The sequence below is a fragment of the Chiloscyllium plagiosum genome, unplaced genomic scaffold, assembly GCF_037043375.1.
Source record: "Chiloscyllium plagiosum isolate Xiang-an unplaced genomic scaffold, Cpla_swu_hap1 HiC_scaffold_9, whole genome shotgun sequence".
NCBI lineage: Eukaryota > Metazoa > Chordata > Chondrichthyes > Orectolobiformes > Hemiscylliidae > Chiloscyllium > Chiloscyllium plagiosum.
The window spans coordinates 79,374,547-79,395,123 of NW_028270147.1; the positions used below are offsets into that span (position 1 = coordinate 79,374,547).

Genomic DNA, 20,577 nt, shown 5'->3' on the forward strand with positions numbered 1-20,577 from the left:
ATTCAAAAACTAAGTGAAATTGACTACAGTGAGACCACACAGGTACATTGATCTCACGAACATAGAATAGGACCAGACCACAAACTTTCTTGTGCCTGCTCCTCCATTCAAGAAAATCATAGCTATCGCTGTCTTAATTCCCATCATCTATCTTTGTATCATCAGCTCAATTCTCTCCATGACTTAACTTTCTGAATAAATTATGATTATAGATTCTAAGTAGAAACAACCCCAGAACTGATACCCGTAATACTCCACTACTGCAAACTTGAAAATGTCCATCTTCATATAACATGAAACAACAGTGCAGAACAGGCCCTTCAGCCCTCGATGTTGCGCCGATCTGTGAACTAATCTAAACCCATCTCTCTACACTATCCCATCATCATGTGCTTATCTAAGGATTGTTTAAATCTCCCTAATGTGGCTGAGTTAACTATATTGGCAGGCGAGGGCATTCCACACCCTTACCACCCTGAGTAAAGAACCTGCCTCTGACATCTGTCTTAAATCTATCACCCCTCAATTTGTAGCTATGCCCCCTCGTACAAGCTGACGTCATCATCCTAGGGAAAAGACTTTCACTGTCTACCCTATCTAATCCTCTGATCATCTTAATATGTCTCTATCAAATCCCCTCTTAGCCTTCTTCTTTCCAATGAGAACAGACCAAAGTCTCTCAGCCTTTCTTCATAAGACCTTCCCCCCAGACCAGGCAACATCCAGGTAAATCTGCTATGTACCTTTTCCAATGCTTCCACATCGTTCCTATAATGGGGTGACCAGAACTGTGCACAATATCCCAACTGCAGCCACACTCGTGTTTTGTATAGTTGCAGCATGACATTACGGCTCCGGAACTCAATCCCTCTACCAATAAAACCTAACACACCGTATGCCTTCTTAACAGCACCATCAACCTGGGTGGCAACTTTCAGGGATCTATGTACATGGAGTCCAAGATCCTTCTGCACATCCACACTACAAAGAATATTCTGCCTTCCTGTTTCAATTACTCCCTCTCTCTTCTTTCTGTCCAATGATGGTTTTTGCCCCAATTCCATGAGCCCTTTTCTTGAGTGTTAACCTTTCACATGACACTTCATCAAATGCATTTTAAAAATCTAAGAATAATACACCTAACTCCCCTTCATCTAACCCATTAGTCACATCTTCATAAAATTCCAAAAATTGACTGTTTGAAAATCTAGAAAAGTTTGGAAAACAAGCTAGTGCATCCATGACCTCTGCAGGGTTTTTTTTTTTAAAAGAACCCGAGGATGCAAGTTCTCAGATGCTGAGGATTTGTCAACAGTTAGTCCCTTAATACCAGAAGAAAACATGGAAAAAATTTAATAATCTCAGGTTGCTCACTCTTATTTTTCCTTGTTTACTTCTATTCTCATATGTAATTTGTGTTAGCTACTGTGATAATAGACAAAATATTAACGGTTTCTCTGTTCCCCATGATTTCCCCTTTCTCTGTCTCTAAAGAACCTATGTTTACTTGAGCTACTCTTAATTTTTTTTCAACTTGTAAAAGCTCCTACAATCTGATATATGCCTTGCCTGACAAGTTTACTCTCATTTTCTATTTTTATCCATTTAATCAACTTAAAGTCTTGCCAAAGATCAAGAGGCAAGACTGGTCTAATGAACTTCAATAAGGGAATCTGAGTGCATTACATGCTGATTTTAACAGAGTAAACTCTAGAAGCTTGAATACATGACAGATAACAGTTGTGTTTCAAGTGGTTTGCTTCAAAATTATTTGGAACAAAGAACGAAGTGTTGTTGAAACTCAACTGGTCTGGCAGCAACTATGGAGAAAAACTGACGCTTTGAATCCAATGACTCTTCTTCAGAACTCAAAGAGGGTTTGTAGTCAGTGGACTCAAAACGTTTGTTTCTCTCTCTGTAGGGGCTGCCAGACCTGCTGAGATTCTCCAACATTTTGTTCTTACTTCAGATCTCCAGCATTCACAGAATTTTGCTTTTATTTAACAAGCTTATTATATTTTCCAGTTACAATACTTTACTTTCCATAAAAGAAATTTAGCTTCACAAATATTCTAACTACCAACTGAGTAAAAATTAAGAAATTTGATCCTCAGTGGCTTTCAATTATATGATGGGTGATGGAGACTACCAATAATCTACACTCTGGTCTAATGTAAATTAGTAGATTAACAGCATTCATAACATTTTTGTAAATTAAATTTTTGTTCAACTGACTCTTGCCATGTTGAACTCTCGATTCCCAATACACCAAAGATAGTCACCTTTGAAATCCTCAGCAGTAGAAGGAGAAACAGCATTTTTCAATAACCAAGAATACTGTTTGTTTTGTGCAATTTGTTTACAGGAATAACTAAATTAGCAGATCAGGTGCATTACACAATAAATCTCTCAATTTTGGGCTGAATGGTCTCTTTCTATATTGTAACTGTTTTGTCATTCTATGGATTCATAATGATCAATGCTTATATACAGTATATGAATTATCTTATGATTGCATATTATGAGCAGATAGCTTTTAAAGAAATATGAATCTCCCAGAAATAACATGAAATCTCATCCTTTAGCTAAGACATTTTATTGTAGTAAACTAGCCAAAAATCAATACAGATTAGACATTACAAGGTGGGCAACAAAAACACCAAATTAAAGAAAAGGTAGCTTGCAGAATTCGGTTACATCTTACAAGTCTTTTCAACTTGCACTTTATCTCTGGCAGATATGTAACAAGATTAAATCTCAACTTATTCCCACTTTGCCAAGCAGCTTTTTTACAGTGCTCAGTGCTCATTCTATGCAGCAAGAGTATTTAAAAAATAATTGTCATCATTAAGGCCTACCTTGGTGATCCCTTGTCCTTAAATCTCCAAATGTTCCACCTGGTTTGCCCTCTTTTTGAGCAAAATAAAAATCAGCTCTCTCTAGAATTCTGTATTTTACTTGTTAATTTAAAAACAGTCCTTTGCTGCTCTTCACAGTAGTAATGATGTTTTTCTCTATCGGTGTCCAAATACCTTTAATAACTCTCCACACATTGATAGGCCATAATAAACTATAATCCAGTTCCTACACTTAGGTCTAGCAAAATAAAAATCTGAATTCAAAACTGAATGATATCTTCAAATTAAAAGCACTGGTCTGGGTAAGTAGTCAGCCCAGCCAATGCAAGATTAAATCTCAATCTTGACTGGGAAGAGAGTGTATTTAAGTGTCCTAGGTTCCTTTTATTTTACTACAGATATTTGGAGAGCCTATGGAAAATGTGGGCTTACAAGTAAGCAGAATCAAAAGAATTCATCTATATTCTCAACAATCATCATCCCTCTATTCAACTTAGTAATAACACATGGAGAAAGCAACAATTTCAAATTTAGCAGCTACTTAAATTTGCATATGTAAGCAACAGACATATAGACAGATTTGCTAGAACTGCTCAGAAGATTTAAACTATTGAGTGTTGGGGGTGGACGGGGGTGGACGGGGGGGGGGGGGGGGGGGGAGAGGCAGATGGGGGGGCGGTGTTGGGAGCGGGTGGGAGAGGGGTTAGACGGGGTTTGGGGGGCAGGCAGGGCACGTGGGGCGGTTTTGGTGGCAGTGTTATTCGGGGTTTGGGGGGCAGGCGGGGGCCGGTGTTGGGGGGTGGGCAGAGGACAGTGTTGGGGGCGGATGGGTGGCAGTGTTGGACGGGGTTTTAAAATACTGATGGAGAAAGATAGACTGGACCTAAAATGTTAAGTGCCAAATTGGAGGAAGACCAAATTTGATGGTATTAGGAAGAACTTTCACAGATTGATTGGAGGTGGATGTTCACAAGTAAAGAGACAGCTGGAAAATGGGAAGCCTTCAGAACTGAAAGAGTACAGTAGCTCCCCCCATATGAGCAGGGGTTACGTTCCAGGACCTACCGCGGAAGTTCGAAACCGCCGATAGAAACTAACCCATTCATTTAAATGGGAAATGTGTCTTCCTGACAGCCTCCTGGTCCCTGATGCTGGAATGTTCCCTATAATATGCTCGGGCCATTGTAAACCACGGGTAACTGAAACTGCGGAAAACTATTCCGCAGATTCAGGGATCGCCCTACATCTTCCTGTTAGGGTGAAGGGCAAGGCTGGGATGTGTAGGGAATGTTGAATGACTACAGAAATTGAGATTTTGATCAAGAAGAAGAAAAAAGCACATGATAGGTGCAGACAACAGAAATCGAGTAATAACCTAGAAGGGTATAAATGCAGTGGGAGTATACTTGAGGAAATCAGGAGGGCAAAAATTCAACATGAGATATCTTTGACAAATAGGGTTAAGGAAAATCCAAAGGGATTTTACAAATACATCAAGGACAAAATGTTAACTAGTGAGAGAACAGGGCCCCTTAAAGTTCAGCAAAGCCACCCCATGTTGATACGAAACAAATATTTTGCATCAGTGTTTACTGTGGAGAAGATTATGGAAAATAGAAAACGTGGGGAAATAAATAGCGACATCTTGAAAAATATCCAAAAATACAGAGGAGGCGGTGCTGGACATCTTAAAATGCATAAAGATGGATAAATCCCTCCGGCCTGATCGGGTATACCCTCGAACTCTGTGGGAGATATGGAAGAGATTGCTGGGCCCTTTGCTGAGATATTTCCATCATGAATAGCCACAGGTGAGATGCCTGAAGACTGGAAGTTGGCTAACATGGTGTCACTATTTTAAAAAGGTGGTAAGGAAAAGCCATGGAACTACAGACCAGTGAGCCTGACATCGGTGGTGGGCAAGTTTTAGAAGGAATCCTGAGGGACAGGATTTAATTGTCTTTGGATGGACGAGGATTGATTATGGATAATCTACATGGCTTTGTGCGTGGTAAATTGTGTCTCACGAAATCAATTAAGTTTTTTGAAGCAATAATAAAGAGAACTGATGAGGGCAGAGCGGTGGACGTGATCTGTATGGACTTCAGAAAGGTGTTCAACAAGGTTCCTCATGGTAGACTGGCTAGCAAAGCTAGATCACACAGAATAGAGGGATAACTAGCTATTTGCATACAGAACTGGCTCAAAAGTAGAAGACAGAGGGTGGAGGATTGGTTTTCAGACTGGAGGCTTGTGTGACCAGTGGGTGTGCCACAAGGATCGGTACTGGGTCCACTACTTTTGTCATTTATATAAATGATTTGGACGTGAACATAGGAGGTATGGTGAGTAAGTTGGAGGTGTAATGGACAGCAAAGATGGTTACCTCAGAGTTAAACGGGAATCCTGATCAGATGGACTAATGGGCTGAGGTGAAGCAGATGGAGTTTAATTTAGATAAATGTAAGATGTTGCATTTGGAAAGGCAAATCAGGGCAGGACTTATTCATTTAACGCTGAGACCTTGGAGTGCAGGTTCTTATTTCCTTGAAAGTGGAGTCACAGGTAGATAGGAAGTGAAGGTGGTGTTTGGTATGATTGCCTTATAGGTCATTGTATTGAGTATAGGAGTTCGGAGGTCATCTTGCAGCTGTACAAGCCATTGGTCAAGCCAGTTTTGGAATACTGCATGCAATTCTGGTCCCCCTGCTATAGGAAAGATGTTGTGAAAGCCCTTCTTCAGGACTGAGGAGGGTGTGCAAAGCAGGCTAAGATAAAAGGTAGGGATGAGGGACTTGGGGGAGGGGCATTGGGAATGTGATAGGTGGAAGGAGGTTAAGATGAGGATGGTATGCTGGAGAGGGGGTGGGGGCGGAGAGGTCGGGAAGAAGATTGCAGGTCAAGAAAGCGGTGCTGAGTCCGAGGTTTGGGACTGAGATAAGGTGGGGGAAATGAGGAAACTGGAGAAATCTGCATTCATCCCTTGTGGTTGGAGGGTTCCTAGGCGGAAGAGGAGGCACTCTTCCTCCAGGTGTCGTGTTGCCATGGTCTGGCGATGGAGGAGGCCAAGGACCTGCACGTCCTTGGCGGAGTGGGAGGGGGAGTTAAAGTGTTCAGCCACAGGGCGATTAGGTTGGTTTGTGCGGGTGTCCCAAAGGTGTTCTCTGAAATGTTGCGCAAGTAGGCGGCCTGTCTCCCCAATGTAGAGGAGGCCACAGCAGATGCAGTAAATGACGTGTGTGGAGGTGCAGGTGAATTTGTGACGGGTATGGAAGGATCCCTTGGGGCCTTGGAGGGAAGTGAGGGGGGAGGTGTGGGCGCAAGTTTTGCATTTCTTGCAGTTGCAGGGGAAGGTGCCGGAAGTGGAGGTTGGGTTGGTGGGGGATGTGGACCTGATGAGGGAGTCGCAGAGGGAGTGGTCTTTCCGGAACACTGATAGGGGAGGGGAGGGAAATATATCCTTGGTAGTGGGGTCTGTTTGGAGGTGGCGGAAATGACGAAGGATGATACGATGTATCTGGAGGTTGGTGGGGTGGTAGGTGAGGACCAGTGGGGTTCTGTCCTGGTGCAATTGGAGGGGCGGGATTCAAGGGTGGAGGAGCGGGAAGTGGAGGAGATGCAGTGGACTGCATCGTCGATCACGTCTGGGGGTAAATTGCGGTCTTTGAAGGAGGAGGCCATCTGGTTGTTCGGTATTGGAATTGGCCCACCTGGGAGCAGATGCGGCAGAGGCGAAGGAATTGGGAATATGGGATGGCGTTTTTACAGGGGGCAGGGTGGGAGGAGGTGTAATCTAGGTAGCTGTGGGAGTCGGTCGGTTTATAGTAAATGTCTGTGTTGAGTCGGTCGCCCGAGATAGAAATGGAGGGGTCTAGGAAGGGGAGGGAGGAGTCTGAGACGGTCCAGGTAAATTTGAGGTCGGGGTGGAAGGTATTAGTAAAGTGGATGAACTGTTCAACCTCCTCGTGGGAGCACGAGGTAGCGCCGATACAGTCATCGATGTAGCGGAGGAAAAGGTGGGGGGTCGTGCCAGTGTAGCTGCGGAAGGTGGACTGTTCCACATATCCGACAAGCTATGGCTACTTCCCAAACCCCTCAACTCATTCAGTCATTAGCTCCACTTCCCAATCACTGTAACCTCTCCCCCACTTCACAGACCCATGCAGTAACTTCTTCTCCTGCATTTCTGACATCCAGGCTTATGCACTGCCAGTATTTTCTCTCCTATGTTTGCTGCTGGGAGACCCACAAGTCGGATACAATACAGTATGTGGGACTAGGGAATAGCTGTTTGCTGGTCATTGATGTTTCATGTACTTTTGGAAGCTTTCAAAGACAAGTTTGCTTATTATACCATGTAGCTTGAATCCTGTTAATAGTAAAAGGGTGGTATGTGGGACCTGAATAAGGGCTCTTTATACAAACAGAGTATAAGGAATAAATAGAATGAACGACATATGCAAACTCAGTTTTGGGGATTCAGTTTGGTAGTCATGACTGAAGATAGACAATGATGGAACTAAATATAGTGAGTTATAATGTCACCAGAGAGGAGGAGGAATCCAGTGGAGTACAGAAATAGTATTAACCATTAAGAATAAAATCATTTCTATTCTTAATAGTTAACACTATTTCTGTACTCAACCAGAATACAGGGAGAATTTACATTATTTTAATATTATGCTTCCATTATTCTTTGGCTCGGGGACAAGTTTATCTGGATTCTAATGTATGGCAAAAGGCTTATTCAGCGAAATTCTCCAAAAAAAATGCAACAGTAATAAGTCTCTACAGAACAACAGCTTTTCTGGTGATTTATGATTATAAACAATGAACAATCTCAGGTCCATAAAGAAAATAATCAATCAAATGTCCACAGTTCATCAGAAGTAGAAGAGTGCTGATACGTGGATACAAAATACTCAAATCATCAAAAGTCATCAATACAAATCACTTATAATCACCTATGTCTTTATACTGTACATATAAATATTTATGTTTTCAATCATAACCATTAATCAAATCCCCATTCTTTGTAAAATAGTACATGTACACAAATAAAAATGTAATATGTTCCAAGCGTGTGTAGACGGATTGAAACATTCATCCAAAATACAAGTCCTTTGTGTACATCAGATCACAATATTAACTCTCAAAGAGTGACCACAGCAGAAAAGTTCTAAAGACTCTTGGCACCCAAAGGAAAAAAAATCTCTTTCCCTTTGTCTTAAATGGGCATTCCCTCAGTTTCAAATAGTGGCCACTATCTAGAGATTTTTATCACAACAGAAAACATTTTCTCCACATCCACACTGTCAAAATCCTTGAGTGGCTTATACGTTTCAATCAAGTCATGTCTTCCCTTATCTACACTCCACGGATACAAGCCTAGCCTATCTAATTTGTCCTTACAAGATAGCAATCACCCCACGCATACATTCCAGGTCAGTCTAGTAAACTTTACTCAAACTATTTCTAATGCATTTTCATCCTTCCACACATAAAGAGACCAATAATATAGTGTTAATAATATAGCACCTTTAATATGATAAAGCATCCAAAAGTCCTTCCTTGTGGCTTTTTCAATCAAAATATATGACCACATCACAAAACGAGATATTAGCACAGATAACCTAAGGCTTTCTTAAGGTTTTGTTTCGTTACTTAATCAAAAAGGTCACGAAAAACCCAAGTCTAGCAGCACCTGGGTTAATATTTGAGGTCAATGACCTTTCATTTGAACTGAAATAAAGTATTAAATATTTTTTAAACCTGTAGTAGGGAGACAGAAGAACAAAGCATATCTGTGATGAGGTGGAGGCCAGGAGAAATTAAATTTAAAAATTAATGATGTAACTAACCAGAGGGTGTGAGGTGGGGAGAGGGAAACAGTAGCTAACAAAGCAAAAGGATCACAAAAACTGAAGTTGCTGCAAAAGGTTAGCAGGTCTGGCAGCATCTGTGAAATTTGAGTTATCCAGACTCGAAACATTAACTCTGATTTCTCTTCACAAATGCTGGCAGACCTGCTGAGCTTTTCCAGCAACTTTTGTTTTTGTTTCTGACTGCTTTTTTGACTTTGAAGCAAAAGGATAAGGTTGCAGGGCAGCTATCTGGGTCATCATACCAACAGACAGAGTGTACTGATTTAGAAAAATAGCATTGAATCAGGTCAAAGGGAAAAGTGCTAAAAAGGCAAAATTAATAGCTCTTAACTCAAATGCCTGGAGTAATTGGAATAAAAATTAGTGAAGGGATATGTGCTTATTGCCATTATGGAGACAAGGTTACAAAGAGATAGAAGTTGGAAACTAAATACTCAGGGGTATGTCTAATTTTGAAAGAACAGGCAATAAGTGAAAGGTGATGGGGTAGCTTTGTTACTATGAGTTGGAATAGGTATGATAGCAAGAAATGACTTCAGATCAGAAGATGTAGAACCCATAAAAGTGGAAGAAAGAAACAATGATGGGAGGAAGGCTCTGGTGGGAATAGTCAATAGGCCCCTAAAAGTAGATATACAACAGGAAAGACAATAAATCAGGAGATAATGATGACATTGTTAAAAAAGCAGTGTATAAATCATGTGTGACTTTATCTTTCCTGTAGATTGGGGAAAATCAAATAGACAGAGATACCCCCAGGAAATATTCATAGAGAATATTCTACAGTTTCATTATCCTCAGAGAAGAAATTCCTCTTCATCTGTCTGAAATAGGTGAATCCTTACTTTAAGGTTATGCACTCTGGCCCTCGATTCTCCCACAAGTGGAAACAATCTCTCAGCACTTACCTTGTAAAGCCCCCTAAGAATCCTGTATGTTTCAATAAGGTCACCTCTTATTCTTTTAAAACAGACTCAACCTATCCTAATAAGAAAATCCCTCCATATCCAGGATCAACCTCATGAAACAAACAGAGAATGCTGGAGAAACTCAGCAAGCCTGGTAGCATCTATGGAAAAAGAAAAAAAAGAGTTAACATTTCAAGTCCCATGTTACTCTTCTTCAGAACTCACGAGTAATACCAGACTTGAAACATTAACTCCATTTCTCTCTCCACAGATATTGCCAGATTTGCTGAGTTTCTACAGCATTCTCAGAGTTTATTGCAGATTTCCAGCATCTGCAGTATTTTGCCTTTAATAAACCTAGTGAATCTTCTGTCAACTGCCCCCAATGCCAGCATTGGTCGGCTTGTCAAAGGAAAACAAAGTTATTCACCGTTTGTCTAGATGCAATCTAACTACTGTCTTGCATAGTTTCAGCAAAACTTCCATATTTTCAAACCCGATGGAAAATATGGAAGTTTTGCTGAAACTCTGCAAGACAGTACTTAGATTGCATCTAGACAAATGGTGAATAACTTTGGTCGGCTTGTCAGAGGAAAACCATGCTGGCATTGGAGGCAGTTGACAGAAGATTCACTAGGTTGATTAAAGGCAAAATACTGCAGATGCTGGAAATCTGCAATAAACTCCGAGAATGCTGTAGAAACTCAGCAAATCTGGCAATATCTGTGGAGAGAGAAATGGAGTTAATGTTTCAAGTCTGAAATAAAAGTCACCATTCCATTTGCTTTTGCTATTACCTGCTGGTTTTGTCTGACAGCTTTTTGGTATTTATGCATGAAAACCTTCCACCCCAAATCCCTCTGTGCTGCACCTTTCTGCAACCTTCCCCATATAAATATCTAGATCATCTGTTCTTCCTGCATAACTTCACAATTACTCGCGATATATTCCACCTGCCAAGTTTTGCCCTGAGGTAACTTGACTTTATCCCCCTGTAAACTCTTTGCAACATCCTTATCACTTGCCTTTCTAAATGTCTTTGTCACTCACAAACTCGCCAATAGTATATGCCAGGCTATGGCCATCTTCAATACAAGACACCCTAGCTAGTGCCCCTTGACTTTCAATAGCTATACCATCACTCAATCCCCCACTATTAACACCCTAGAGGTTACTATTGACTAAAAACTCAATTGGGCTAGCCATATAAATAGTGGCAACAATAGCAGATCAACAGTTAAGAATGCAGCAGCAAGTAACTCACCTCCTGACTTCCCAAAGCCTATACACCATCTGAAAAATGTGTTGCTGGAAAAGCGCAGCAGGTCAGGCAGCATCCAAGAAGCAGGAAAATCGACGTTTCGGGCATAAGCCCTTCTTCAGGAATGAGGGGGGTGTGCCAAGCAGGCTAAGATAAAAGGTAGGGAGGAGGGACTAGGGGGAGGGGCGTTGGGAATGCAATAGGTGGAAGGAGGTTAAGGTGAGGGTGATAGGCCGGAGAGAACGTTTATAATTCTTTTCATAATTTTTAAACTTTCAATTAGATCATCCAAAAATTTCCCATTTTCAAATCAATCATTAATTTCATCATTGCTCATATTTCTGGAATTTAGTTTTCTTAACTTTTAACTTTAGCATCCACTTGAGGGCAATTGGCTAATCCAAACTAATAATCAAGATCTTAATGTGGAGGGGACAATTTTAAAGCTTGCAGGTGCTGACTTAGAGAGTCTCTCTCTTCAAAATTATTCTTCCTTGTTAAAAGTCATAATGACCCAAGTTGAATTGTTGAGAACTTTGTTCATAATTTATCAACTGGATAAATGTCCACAAATAACCATCCTTCCATTTAACTTTAGTTGAACTACTACTCATGAGCCCTTACTGCAGTCATTGATATACAAGGTGAACTTTGTCAATATACTTTTTAAACTCTAAATGTACAAAATCAATCTCTGAATTTATGCTCATTCCCTTTAAAGGTGCTTACCCAAAATTGTTCTGAAGACCTGCCCCAAGATTAATACTAAAGTTACTTCCCGATAATCTGATGTCACTTGGTTCATTTCAATAAACAATAAAATTCATTAGTCTGTAACTGGAGGATGTCAACCCTCAAAATGATCAGCTTTGCATTTCAAAAAGAAAATTATACAAACCACTGTACTAGCTCAGTGAAAATGACTTGGGTCCCTTTCCCCTGTGACCAAATGACTGCAGTCTGAACAAAGAAACGCAGGGTTCTCAAAGTTTAAGCCATAGGAAGCTTCTTTAGTTTCTTTCTTACTTCCAAGAATTTAATTTTGGTGAGAGTGACAGAAGATTCCTTGTTCATAGACAGTAGCCAAGAAATTTGCCAAATATTTGCACAGTTTTAAAACAAAGAAGAAACAATGTAATTGTAGATCAGTTCCCTGAATTAAAAAGTCTGGTTACCTTCTACATAATGTCTTTTAGGACAACTGACAGGTTAAAAGAAAAGGAGGGTCACTGGACTTGAAACCTCTGTTTACTCTTCACAGATGCTGAGTTTCTCCAGCAATTTCTGTTTGTGACATATGAAACACATTTGATTTCAAGTTCAAGTTGTCACTTGTAGTCCACACAAGTCAATTGACAAATCGCATGCGAAATAACATTAGACAGAAAAACAATGCTGTTTTGGTGATCACACAATAGCCCCAATGTGATCACAATTCAACAGTCTGTCCTGCTGTCTAAAGTAGAGAGAACAAAAACACTTCAGTAAAGACTGCATAAATTATATAAGTCAGAAGCAGCAAACATCAGCAAGTATGAAGTTTTCATTTGTTGGAAAAATTTACATTAAGTGCATTCTAAGAATAATGAAAAACTTTGATATCCTTTGTATTTCAGGGAAAAAAAATTAAACTATGTACTTGTTTCAGAGTACAGAGAGATGCAGCAAAGTGCCTGTAAAATACAATATCAAATGAAAAGGAATTCACTATTACGTATTTCTAATGTCTATGTATTTAGTCATTATTAACCATATTCAGTTTGAATAGTGTGATCAGCACAAAAGAAGAAATAAGAAGCAAGTGACTTACACTATTAATTACATAACTCTATATTTCCTTGGCAATTTTACCATCACTAACAACAGTTAGAAAGTAATTATCATGGCCCCAGCACCATTAAAATTAATGGTCTATTGCACATTTTATGTATTTAGGCTGGTTTTCATGCGGCTGTCACTTAAGGATAAAAATTATGGCGCATCACTGAATCCACATGTTTAAAGATTAAATCAAGTGATAGCATAATATTGTACTGCTTTTTTGGCCAATTTATCTTTTTACTTCACAGTAACGCCTGCTTCAGGCAAGTCACCTCCTGCTTCCCATAAGTAACGTGCAGCCTTGGAGGGTAATGCTATCCTGTGGCAACCCAACTTATCTCTTCCTACTCTGAAGAAGCTAACAGTAAAAGAGGCAATTACCTAATTAAATACACATTTTTTATAATGGATTGTCAGGAATTACAGCAGCATTTGTCACAAAGAATTATCATTTAGAATTATTTCAGAGTCAAGATGGATCAGACTTTCAGGAAAAGACTCAAATCAATCAAGGATTTCACTTCAACTGCTTAGATTAAAGCTTAAAAATGTAGTCGCTTAAATTAACCACTAATGATTACATCACTGAACCAGTAGCAGTAGTTTGGACTAAAGATTTAAAGACATGAGTTCAAATTCCATTATATCAGCGAGAGAATTTGAATTCAGTTAACAAACTAAAATTTCTATCATGATCAAATTAAATGACCAGATTCAGATTGTCAAAAAAATCATATTTGGTTCAAAAATCCTTACCTAAACTAGCTTGTGACTTCAGTCCCCACAACAACGCGGTTACTACTTTATTGTCCTCCAAAATTGTCTAGCAAATTAACACCCACTAAATTAATTCTCAAGGCAGCAATTTGCTATTTCTCTTCTTCCAGATTGTTCGAATGGAGCAAACTCAACCTTTTGCATTTTTTAAAATTTAAATGTTAATTACCTGCTGACTTTCAATCCATAAAACTGGGAAACACCACTTACCGTCACAGATTTGAGTGTCATACCATGGTAGGTGCCCATTGTATCAATCTTGAAACCTTCAGTTTCTGGGAAAAAAGAACAATCCATTTTATGGATAAAGTGAGAAGAACATTTAACAGCTCATCACCACATTCAGCTTTAACAGATACATCAATGCAAATCAAGATACTATGTAAATAGATACAGCACTGCTCTCATCAGAGAGGAATGCAAGAAAGGAAGGGGCATGGCAAAAAGAACAGTGGCAGTACAAACAGCAAAAAGTGTACAGTACATTGTTGCACATTTATCCCAATTGAACCTCACGTCAGGAATTAGATTTCACCAGAGGTCATCCTTAATCACATGCAAATATATATTTAAAGGCAACACATTTTACTAAGAAAGTTGAACAGCAACCAAAATTATAATTTCTAACTGAAATGCCCTGACTTAACCTAATGCTAAGGTCAATTTTATCACTGTACCAAACATCCTCCTCATTGGAGATCAACAAGCTCATATAAGGCAGAAATGAGACTGGAACATTCGTATTTGCCAAAGTTGATTTTACCATGAGATTTCACCATTATAGCTGTAAGTTTCCCACTTTGGTGGATCATCCAAGTTTATATCTGATGTAATTATGTTTTATTATGCTAGAACATTAAACAAAAGAGGCCAAAAAACACTAACACAAGCTGAATTACATAAATGCTCCTAAACATTGTCTAAAAATCCTGTTTTTTAATTCACTAATAACAAATAAAAGGTAGATAAGTTGCACAAAGCAAGGAAAATATTCCAAAAACTTACAAAAGAAACTCTTCAGACAAATAAAAAGAGTCAATAAAGACAATTTCGTCTTAGTTCTAACAAAGTCAGCAGCACCAAGAAAATGTTATTCTATGAAACTCTAACAAAACTGTTGATTGATTCAAACATTTGGAAAGCCTGTGATAAAAACCTGCCTCATTAACCAAATTATAGAGACAATACTGCAACCATCTCCTTACAATGTTTGGCACTTTACGGCAGAACTTGTGTTGTGAATTAAACATGCATACCTGAATTTGGATGATGCATCCAACTTTTCTTGCTAAGAACATTTGTGGTAATTCAGCAGCAAACACCTAAATAAGAGAGTTTAAGTTGCCTGCTCCTACCTTGCACTGAAAACCTGGAACTGGGTAGAGCTTAATCTGAAGGGCTTTTGCCCGAAACGTCGATTTCGAAGCTCCTTGGATGCTGCCTGAACTGCTATGCTCTTCCAGCACCACTAATCCAGAGCTTAATCTACTGCTATTCCAATCTATAACTTGCAAATGTTTAGTACCATCATATGCATAAAATGTAATTTCACAACTCTGCTATTGTTTCCATTATGGTACAAGCAGGCCACAAGACCAAGAACCTGTGGCAATTTAACAAGGGAGGCGCAGATTCAATCTTTCACAATGGTGAATTAACAACTTGACTTCATATAGCATCTTTAAAAAGGTAATAAAACGTTCCAATGTCAAGCATGCTGCTTAGCGAAGGTGGGTAAGATTGCAGAAAATGCTATTCTTTATTCTCACTTTCTCACAAGAATTACAGAAGAATCTCGATTATCCAAATATCAATTATCCGAAAATCGGATTATCCGAAGGAGATCTCGAGGTCCCGATAGAAACATTACATCAAATACGTGTTTCCAACAGTGATCATGTCTTTTGTTGACAGTGATTAAACAGGCACTGTCTCCAAATGGCTGACAGCCCGCCCTCTCTCTCTCTCTCTCCCCCCCACACTTTCCCTGGGGTTCTACAGAAGCGTGTACCCTAAACCCCCCCCCCCCCTTCCCTTCCCCAGATAATCTGACCAACATTGTCCTGCACAGGGCAAACGTGGAACCTGTCAAAAAGTGGTGTGCGCGTGCATGCATGCGTGTTTGCTATTTGGAGACACCCCACAAAGGCAGCAGCAGCAGTCCTGTTGTTGGTGTACAGCCTGGGGTGGTGGGGAGGTGTTGGAGGGGGTTGGTGGGTCAGACAGCAGTGTTGGACAGGGTTGGGGGGAGCCGGAGGACGGTGTTGGACAGGGGCAGGGTTTCACACGTTGTGTGCTTCTGCAGTATCTTTAACGGGGAGCAGACTTAAAAAAACTCCGAGCCCCAGAGGAAAGGCATTTAATTGATTAACCAAATAGTCAATTATCCGAACGAAATAGTGCCCGCCGATCTTGTTCAGATAGTCGAAATTCCCCTGTAGTTGGAATTTTCTGGGTCTACCAGCACTCTAGCAAAATGTTTATCCATGTGGGATTTTTATACATCAAATGCAGCTCATAATCAGAGATGTATCAATAATAGAGAATTAACACATTAACAAATTAGCAATGGGAAAGTGGCAAAGCTCCTAACAGAATGAATTACTCAATGATACCCATTAACTTTGGTTTAATACAATGCAGGTAATCATAACTAACATTTAACAAATGGTTACCACTACAAAGGAAACAAAATAGAGTAGACCATTTGGCCCCGGACACTGTCAACACAATCACGGCTTACCTTTTGCTTCAGCTCATCTGTTGCTTCTCATCCCCTCCCCTTGTCACTTAATGCCTGACAGAACAAAGTCTTTGGTGAACTTAGAAACACTCAATGATTGGAATTCCATACCCCAATTCTCTCCTCAAAGATTTACACCCTTTTAGTGAAGAAATTTCTCCCTTTCCCAATCCTCAATTTAAAAATTAAGTAGAGTCCAGGGATGTACAGGCTATATGGATTAGCCATGGTAAATGTGGGATTACGGGGATGGGGACAGGGGTGGGGGGAGGTTGAATTAACATAGTCTAATGAATCAGATATAGAAGTTCAAACATAGTTAAGCAAACTCATTCTGCTCATTCTCAAAAGAACAATTGCAATTAGCTTATGGAACTGTTGGCATGTAAATTAGCTCATGTGAGAGAATTGCAGAAATGTATTTTCCTATTATCTTCATGTTAAATGGAAGATTTACTGGAAAACTGTATTGGATTCAATTCCATCCCTTATAAATTAAACTGGCTTTTAACCATGTTTCCCGTCTTAATGAAATATATCTCACTTCTTTCAAAATTAGACAAGGCAACATTTATTAAATAAAAATAGCAAACAGGCCCATGAAGATGCCTATAATTATCTCCATATTATAGGATCAATAATCTCACTATTAGATTATAAAGTGCATTCTTGGATCACTTAAAGCAACAAGTAACATTAGGCCTGAGAATATGATTTGTGAAATTTATAACACGAGTTTAGAGTAGTATGAACATTATCTGGGGTCAGGTTGCCCATCATCACAGCAGAATCAGCATAGAACATGTGAAAACCTGGAGAGCTGAGGGAAAATGAAGGAACTAAAACAGAAAATACTCTGCTTTTTATTATTTTACAAGACATTCAATAATAATATGCAGAGTATATTCCAATTGTTAATTTTACTTTTTTAAAAATTAAATCTGTAAACTAGAATTGGCTTCTTTTAAAAGATTGAGTCACCATGTTTGATCCTGAGAATGGATATTCAATTTATTCAGAACCCTTTTCTTCATCAATATTAGTCTAAAATTTGCTGGTTTCGGAAAATCAAGTTACATGAACAAGACAAAAACGAGATAACATAGAAGACTTGGTGAAATCCTAATGGTTACAAAGGTCAGTGGTTTTTCAAGTTTTTTTTGTTTGACAAAAGGAATGTGTACATGTGTTTAGACTGAAGCATTGCAACTCAACAGTAATGGACTAGTTGAAAGTGAGGACTGCAGACGCTGGAATTACAGTGTGGTGCTGGAAAAGCACAGCAGGTCAGGCAGCATCCGAGGAGCAGGAGAATCGATGTTCCGGGCAAAAGCCCTTCATCAGGAATGGACTAGTAATGGATTAGTGTCACGACTTTAAATGCATAGCTTCTTTGTATGAAAAGTCTGGAAAAACAGCATGCGGCACAGTAAAAATGCAGCTAGCTCAGAGAAGAAGCTGATTAACCAATGAATAGAAATTGAGACCGAGCAAGTTGAATACCTGTTCTGGTATGATCTTTGGACAAGTTCACTTGTGATTGTAAGCATTGTGCCGGTAAGACTTTTGCAGTATTTTGTTGCAATGTACTTTGTTTTTATAAACAACATTAAGAATATTCCATTGTTAGAAATATCTAAGTTTACTAACATCCAGAGTAAACACAATGGATGAGGGAGGGTAAGTGGGAATAAACTATTGAATGGAAAGGCTATTGTCTAATTGCAATAATAAAGAATCCTCAAGATTTCTAAGTCCTGTTCAAAGTTTGTGCGAAGATTTGTAGCTCGGGTGCTCGTTGCTGTGGTTCTGTTCGCCGAGCTGGAAGTTTTTGTTGCAAACATTTCGTCCCCAGGCTAGGCGACATCATCAGTGCTTGGGAGCCTCCTGCGAAGCGCTTCTTTGATGTATCCTCCGGCGTTTATAGTGGTCTGTCCCTGCTGCTTCCGGTTGTCAGTTTCAGCTGTCCGCTGTAGTGGTTGGTATATTGGATCCAGGTCGATGTGTTTGTTGATGGAGTTTGTGGATGAATGCCATGCCTCTAGGAATTCCCTGGCTGTTCTCTGTCTGGCTTGCCCTATGATAGTAGTGTTGTCCCAGTCGAATTCATGTTGCTTGTTGTCTGCGTGTGTGGCTACTAAGGATAGCTGGTCGTGTCGTTTCGTGGCTAGTTGATGTTCATGTATGCGGATTGTTAGCTATCTTCCTGTTTGTCCTATATAGTGTTTTGTACAGTCCTTGCATGGTATTTTGTACACTACATTAGTTTTGCTCATGTTAGGTATATGGGTCCTTTGTTCTGGTGAGTTGTTGTCTGAGCGTGGCTGTTGGTTTGTGTGCCGTTATGAGTCCTAGGGGTCGCAGTAGTCTGGCTGTCAGTTCCGAGATGCTCCTGATGTATGGTAGTGTGGCTAGTCCTTTTGGTTGTGGTATGTCCTCGTTCCGTGGTCTTTCTCTTAGGCATCTGTTGATGAAGTTGCGCGGGTATCTGTTTTTGGCGAATACCTTGTATAGGTGTTCCTCTTCTTCTTTTTGCAGTTCTGGTGTACTGCAGTGTGTTGTGGCCCTTTTGAATAGTGTCCTGATGCAGCACAAACAAAGCTGCATCAGGACACTATTCAAAAGGGCAACAACACACTGCAGTACACCAGAACTGCAAAAAGAAGAAGAGGAATACCTATACAAGGTATTCGCCAAAAACAGATACCCGCGCAACTTCATCAACAGATGCCTAAGAGAAAGACCACAGAACGAGGACATACCACAACCAAAAGGACTAGCCACACTACCATACATCAGGAGCATCTCGGAATTGACAGCCAGACTACTGCGACCCCTAGGACTCATAACGGCACACAAACCTACAGCCACACTCAGACAACAACTCACCAGAACGAAGGACCCGATACCCAACATGAGCAAAACTAATGTAGTGTACAAAATACCATGCAAGGACTGCACAAAACATTATATAGGACAAACAGGAAGATAGCTAACAATCCGCATACATGAACATCAACTAGCCACGAAACGACACGACCAGCTATCCTTAGTAGCCACACACGCAGACAACAAGCAACATGAATTCAACTGGGACAAAACTACTATCATAGGGCAAGCCAGACAGAGAACAGCCAGGGAATTCCTAGAGGCATGGCATTCATCCACAAACTCCATCAACAAACACATCGACCTGGATCCAATATACCAACCACTACAGCGGACAGCTGAAACTGACAACCGGAAGCAGCAGGGACAGACCACTATAAACAACGGAGGAAACATCAAAGAAGCGCTTCGCAGGAGGCTCCCAAGCACTGATGATGTCGCCTAGCCTGGGGACGAAACGTTTGCAACAAAAACTTCCAGCTCGGCGAACAGAACCACAGCATTTCTAAGTCCTTTCAGATAGTTACTACTCAACTTTTTTGGCATTGTACTGAACATATAATGACATACGACACAAAAGAGAATGGTTCTAAACTAGGAAAGGGATAGCACTACTCATTCACAACACTGACACAGCTCAAAGCCTTGTCACGTCCAGAATGAAGAGTCCTCTCAAACAGAATTTAAACCAAAAAGTAGAAAGTAAAAAATAAGATTTAGAACATTTGTAATTAGCAATTTAAAAATTGGGGAAACTGGAATCAGGATAGGAAAGAGAGTGAAGTTAAAAAAAAAACCCACAGGAGTTAACTTCTGATCAAATGAGAATACATCCTCAGGAAATAAAATTTTCTTGGGCAACAATAATAAGTGATTAGAGCATTAAAATTTACCTAAATGCACCAGCCATAACATTTTCTTATTTATTTTGAGTATTTAGTGGCCAATTAGTTGTACTGCAACTTCACATCCAGCCTAGTGATTTGATTCTATTGTAGCCCAGCCTGCCAAGGAGTAGGATAAATCAAGTCAAAGAACTTCCAGATGTTAAAGTGTGCCTCCGCATGCTTCAGAAACAGCTTCCCAATTTACGCTATGATCCCAGTGACTGCTGACAACCTTACTTTCATTCTAACACAAAACCAGGTCGACATCTACACTAAATCATTCTACTTGTTTATATCAGCTTCCATGATCTGATTAAACAATCAGTTTGCAAATATACCAGCACAGTATTTTGGATACTGAAAGGCATTTTAAACTACTATTCTGGGGTTGGGGAGTCCAGAACTAGAGGGCATAGGCTTAGGGTGAGAGGGGAAAGATATAAAAGAGACCTAAGGGGCAACTTTTTCACGCAGAGTGGTGAGTGTATGGAATGAGCTGCCAGAGGATGTGGTGGAAACTGGTACAATTGCAACATTTAAGAGGCATT

General features: G+C 40.0%; 1 protein-coding gene across 1 annotated transcript in view; it reads right to left on the reverse strand.

Annotated features, from left to right (window-relative positions):
• Nucleotides 1-20,577, reverse strand: part of cdc73 (cell division cycle 73, Paf1/RNA polymerase II complex component, homolog (S. cerevisiae)) — a 330,083-nt gene that overhangs the window by 227,388 nt on the left and 82,118 nt on the right. The window contains exon 10 of the mRNA XM_043699805.2: nucleotides 13,721-13,785. Coding sequence (XP_043555740.1) covers nucleotides 13,721-13,785 — 65 coding nt within the window. The remainder of the gene's footprint in view (nucleotides 1-13,720; nucleotides 13,786-20,577) is intronic.